Here is a 5,844-nt window from a genome sequence, read left to right on the forward strand (position 1 = left end):
ATCTCTTCTTCTGTTACTTTGCCTTCTGATATAAATGCAACGTATTCTCCACATATAGCAAACAGGAGAAAAATCACACAACAATGATCCCTGGACTCAAATTTATAACCAAAAATCTTGGCTAGACTTCACCACTGCAACCAATCCAATGTAGATATCTCTAACACCAGTCTCCCCGCTGTGTACCCTCACTTTACCTTGCACCTTATTGACAACAGAAAGGCAATAAATAGGGAACTCCCTTCCCTTCCAGACACTAAAACTCCCATCTTCTCTGTATCTCTCCTCACATTCTTGGCTCTCCTTCCTCTTACAATGGATAAAGAATTCCTATTCCCAAGGTAAACTCCTCCACTCATTCTCTGGATCCTATTGACATCCCCGTTTGCAACAAATTCAGCCCTTCAATCATCCCTTTCACTCCTACATTAGCAATTTATCCCTGCATCAGCAAATGCTGCAATCTATCTTCCATCTAAGTATTTTATTAAAGACCTAATGACATCAGATTGACCTAGGGTAGAGGGTATAGAATATAAGAAAATCAAAGATGTTATTGAGTCCAGAGAGCTAGTGAAGGCGGTTCAGAACTTGAACCTGGATTCCAGCGTCAACAAATAGCATGTATAGGGAAAGGATTTAAGGCTCAGAGGAAATAGAGAGGAATAAAATGAGGTTTTAAAACACTTATTTTATTCCAAAGGAAAGTTTTCTCTGTTTGACTATGAGAAACCACAGCACCGTCACCAAGTTTATCCTCCTCGAGCTGTCCACTGACCCCTACATCCAGGCTCTGCTCTTCGTGCTGCTCCTCAGGGTTTACTTCATGACCCTCATGGGGGATCTGGTGACGCTGCTGGTGATCAGCACTGAGTTCCGCCTCCACACACCTATGTACTTCTTCCTGGGACAACTTTGCTTCCCAGGTGTCTGCCCCTCACTTAGTCTCAGTGCCCACATTGCTGGAAAATCTCTTATCTGAAGAGAAAACAATCTCAGTAGCAGTTTGCATGGCCCAAGTCTTCTTTGTGTTTTCCACTGGGGGCATTGAATCCTTCCTGCTCCTAACAATGGCCTATGACTGCAATGTTACTATCTGCCATTCTCTGCTCTACAATCAGGTGATGACCAACCAACTGTGTGTGGGACTGGTGTTGGCCTCGTGGGGTTTGGGCTTTCTGCATGCTCTCATTGATATATTTGGAGCTGTCAAATTAGAGTTCTGTGAGGCCTAAACTATTCCCACTTCAGTTGTGAGCTGCCCTCCCTCCTCCCTCTGGCTTGCCTTGGTGTCTCCACCAATCTCACTGTCCTGGTCTGGTCTTATGTCATACATGGCCTTAGGACTATCCTCCTCCTCATCTTCTCCTACACCTGCATTGTGTCCACCTTCCTGAGCATCAACCCCAGCACAGGCAGAAGCAAGGCCTTCTCCACCTGTTCCTCTCTTCTCACTGTAGTGATCTCGTATTTCTGCTCAGGAGGCTTACGCTATCTCATGCCAACCTCAGGTTCCCCCTTGGAGTTGATCTTCTTTTTGCAGTTCACCGTGATCACTCCTCACCAATAGCCTGCAGAACAAGGAGGTGAATAAAGCTCTAAAAGAAGTATTTGGGAAATATTTTCAGTTTATAATGAATGGCCCATAGACACAGATAAGGTGAGGGAAAAACTACGGTAAGGTGTTTGGTGGTTAGACATTAAGGGAAATTTCCTAATTACCCTTGAAGCCAGATGGTCCATGAGATGTATTGTTGTTTTTCCTTTTTCAGAATAGGTTAAGGAACTATTTTTCGGTGATGACTCAGTCTTAGTTATTCTCAGAAAAAACAGGACGGTCAAATAATGCCTGTTGTGAGATTATTTTATAAATATGTTTATTTACTATTCACAGTGCATTGGATTTTGTTGTTTTGCCTAAATAACATGCATTCTGGTTTCCTTGTTTACAGCAATACACACTTCCTTTGAAAAAGTGCTACTCAGTAGTCCACATAGACAACTGGGACTGTCAGTCAGAGCGTTCTGGGATGTTCAGGAAATCAAGATGGGGTAGTTATTTACCCCATCCTCCTGAGAGAGTAACTGCCAAAGATAAATACGTAAGACCCAAGCTAAGCCTTCAGGATATCTCTCCTTGAATGTGACTCTTGAACACCTGTAAAGCAGAACGGAGTTAGTTCTCAGTAAATACAATGGTGGTGTCTCAAAGAGGCTTCCTGGTACTAAAATCACCTCACTAGGGTGCTCTTGTTCTTTGAGCAGGAACTCATGTTGAACATGCTCCTATAGCCTAAGGAACTTGGAGAAAATGCATCACTGCAAAGGATGGCGAGAGAGCAAGTAGAGCTTGAGGAATAAGCAGACTGTGGATTGTTGAGTCAGAGAACATAATAACCATATTCAGTGAATTAAAGACATTGGAAGGACTTGGAGGAAATGGCACTTTGGTGGAAATAAGATTGACCTTGAAGTGTCAAAGAAAAATGAAGTAGTCTACCTTTAAGTTTTGTGATAAGGAGGTTCTGTGATCTGTGGCTTTTATAAGAGTGTAAGGTTAACAATCTCTAATAATAATATTATTCAGCCTTAAAAAGGAAGGAAACTCTGACACACGCTATAACATGGATGAACATGAGGACACTGTGCTAAGTAAAATAAGCCAGACATAAAAAGACAAATGCTGTGTGATTCCACTTATATGAGGTATATAGAGTATCAAAATCATAGAGACAGAAAGTAGAAGGTGCTTGCCTTCTACTGCCAGGGGCTGGGAGAAAGTGGAAATGGGAAGTTATTATTCTCCCGTTGGCACCTCAGAATCATTGTGTTACTGGTCAGGGATGTCAGACTGTTGTTTGGAGTGGCCGGGGGGAGAAGAGCAAGTGGGCAAGACAGTGTTCCGTCTCTCTTCCTTTGCTAACTTGAGATTTTAGCAGGTTGGGGTGTGGCTATGATTCCTTGCCACCCTGGGAACCTCACTGTTTCCTCCTTGGGCCTGGACCCAGCCTGCTGCCCCAGGGTGTGTGTGTCAAATGAGAGTGGATAGAGAGGGTTGCAGTGAGAAAGTGGCCACAAGGTTAACCCTGGCTTCTTCACATAGTTGTCCTTTTGGGGGCTTGAGGAATTAGGGTCAGGCCAAACAGAGGCCTTGGTGCTGGTTGGGGATGGGGCCTGCAGAGTCTTACTTACTGATTTCATTTTCAATAAGTCTAGGGTTGTTACACTGGTTTCACAATTTAAAAAATTGACTTCTTAAAAAAAAGAGTTTCACTTTTTCAAGATGAAAAGAGTTTTTGAGTCTGATTGTACAATGATGTGAATGTACTTAACACTACTGAACTGTACACTTAAAAATGGTTAAGATGGCCAATTTTATATTATGTATATTTTAGCACAATTTTTTTTTTTTTTTGAGGAAGATCGGCCCTGAGCTAACATCTGCCAATCCTCCTCTTTTTGCAGAGCAAGACTGGCCTTGGGCTAACATCCACGCCCATCTTCCTCCACTTTATATGGGACACCGCCACAGCACGGCTTGCCAAGCAGTGCGTCTGTGCGCTCCCGGGATCCGAACTGGCAAAGCCTGGGCAGCCGCAGCAGAGCGCGTGCACTTAACTGCTTGCGCCACCAGGCCGGCCCAATTACCACAATTTTTTAAAAAATCTCTAATAGTAGGCTGAGGAAACCCTAATGCTGAGCTTTATGGACAATATTGAACCAGTCAAGCAGATAAATTGAGCCCATCCCTGTTTGCCTCACTTGAGTTTTCTAGAGGACACAAAAGGAAAACACATTAGAATGGGAAACATTGAGTCAAAATTAATACCATTTCTCCAGCTACCTAATCATTGAATATCTAAGTCTTCAAAAGATAATGTTTTAGTGTAATCAATTCAGCTGGTGTGTCTAAGAGTAAGAGCTTCCTGACCTACTCTTTGTTTAACAAAATTCATGCTAAATCAGGCTTTGTTCTGCATTCTGAGGAATTCCATGGTGAACAATACAGTCAAGGCTCCTGATCTCATGGAGCTCACAACCTGGTGAGGTGAAATCAACAATAAAAAAAAACCAAATAAGTAACTGAAAAATGAAATATCAAATAGTGATCAGTTCCATGCAGAGAATTACATTAGGATGACGTGGTAAATACTGTCTGGTTCTTTAGTTTGGGTTGTATGGACCTCTCTGAGTAGCTGTTGTTTGAGCTGAAATTGAATGACAAGAGAAGCCCACCATCTTTAGGAGGAAGGGCATTCAAGGCAGAGGAAAGAGCTAGTGCTCTCAGGGCAGAAAGAGTTTGAGTTTATCGGGGACGGAAAGCAGGCTGCATGGCTGAAGTTCAGGGAGTGATGAGTGAGAAAGGCTGTCAGCGATCCTGTAATAACTTTTAGACCGGGGTGTAAGGAGTTTATATTTGATTCTCACTGACAGGAGAGAGTTTTAAGCAGAAGAGTTTTGAAAGATTACTCTGGCTACTCTATGGAGAACTAATTATAGAAGGACAACAGTGAAATCAGGGATAACGATTAAGAGCTATTATAGTACTCCAGGTGAAATATGATGGTATTTTTGACTAAGGTTTCTCAGAGAAAAAGAGAGTAGACAAACTTGGGATTGTTTTGGAAGACCGCTATAGGACTTGCTGCTACATTAGATATAGACTGGAAAATAAAGAAAGGGCTCAAGGATAATCTTAGATTTTCACTTAAGCAACTGGGCAGATGGTGGCATCATTTACTGAAATTGGCACGATTGAGGGAAATGCACATTGGGAGTGTGAAAATTGAGGGTTTGATTTTTGTTTGTTAGCTTGGCTGGTTGGTTAGTTGTGTTTGGGCTAATCTGCTTAAGGTTCTTATTAGATATCAAGTGGAATGTCAAGTATCCAGCTGTATATATTATTTTGAAGTTCTAGGGAGAGGTCAGGGCTAATACTTGGGGTATATGCGCTATTTGGAAATTTGACATTGGCAAAGGACATCTAAGGAAAATGAAGTGAAGACGAGGTCTTGGGAATGAGCTCTGGAGCACTCTGGAATTTCTAGTTCAAGTCGAGAATGACTCAGCAAGAGAAACTGGAGCAGCAGCACTTGAGCAAGGAAGAAAATCAGGAAATTTCTGTATCACAAAAGCCAAGAAAAGAGAGTGCTTCAAGGAGGATAGAGAGGTCAGCTGTGTTGAATACCACTGAAAATTCAAGCAAGAAGAAATCAGAAAAGTTACCATTAATTTTCCAACATTGGTTTTGTAAGTGTTTGATGATATTGACAAGAGAAGTTTCAGCTAGCTGGACTAAGATGAGGAGAGAACGGCAGGTGAAAAAGTACAGAGAGCAACCATAGATAAATTTATTGAGAAGTTTTTCTGTGAAGGAGACTGAGAAAATGGAGCAGTGGGTTTAGGGGATGTGGAGTAAAGAGAGTTTTTTGTTCCTTTGTTTTTGCTTGTTGCTTTTGGTTTTTTGTTGTTGTTGTTTTGGTGAGGAAGATTAGCCCTGAACTAATATCTGTTGCCACTCCTCCTCTTTTTGCTGAGGAAGATTGGCCCTGGGCTAACACCCGTACCCATCTTCCTCTACTTTATATGTGAGACGCCTGCCACAGCATGGCTTGATAAGCGGTGTGTAGGTATGTGCCTAGGATCTGAACCTGCAACCCCAGGCCACCAAAGTGGAGCATGCAAACTTAACCACTAGGGCACGGAGTTGGGCCAGTTTTATTTTGTTTTTAAGATGAGAAATACTAAAGCTTTTTTAGGTATTTATGGAAACGGTCACATAAATAATACAATGTCAGGATTTTAGGCAGGATGGAGACAAACTTTAAATATGTTCTCCATTAG

The 5,844-nt window shown here is 42.1% G+C and overlaps 1 protein-coding gene across 1 annotated transcript; it reads left to right on the forward strand.

Moving 5' to 3' along the window:
* The first annotated feature begins 1,070 nt into the window (after positions 1-1,070).
* On the forward strand, positions 1,071-1,570 carry LOC131415549 (olfactory receptor 8S1-like). Its single transcript, XM_058557396.1, is given in 2 exon segments — positions 1,071-1,239; positions 1,242-1,570. Coding segments are annotated over 2 exon segments (498 nt in total).
* Positions 1,571-5,844: the final 4,274 nt, after the last annotated feature.

The sequence above is a fragment of the Diceros bicornis genome, chromosome 17, assembly GCF_020826845.1.
Source record: "Diceros bicornis minor isolate mBicDic1 chromosome 17, mDicBic1.mat.cur, whole genome shotgun sequence".
NCBI classification, from domain to species: Eukaryota; Metazoa; Chordata; class Mammalia; order Perissodactyla; family Rhinocerotidae; genus Diceros; species Diceros bicornis.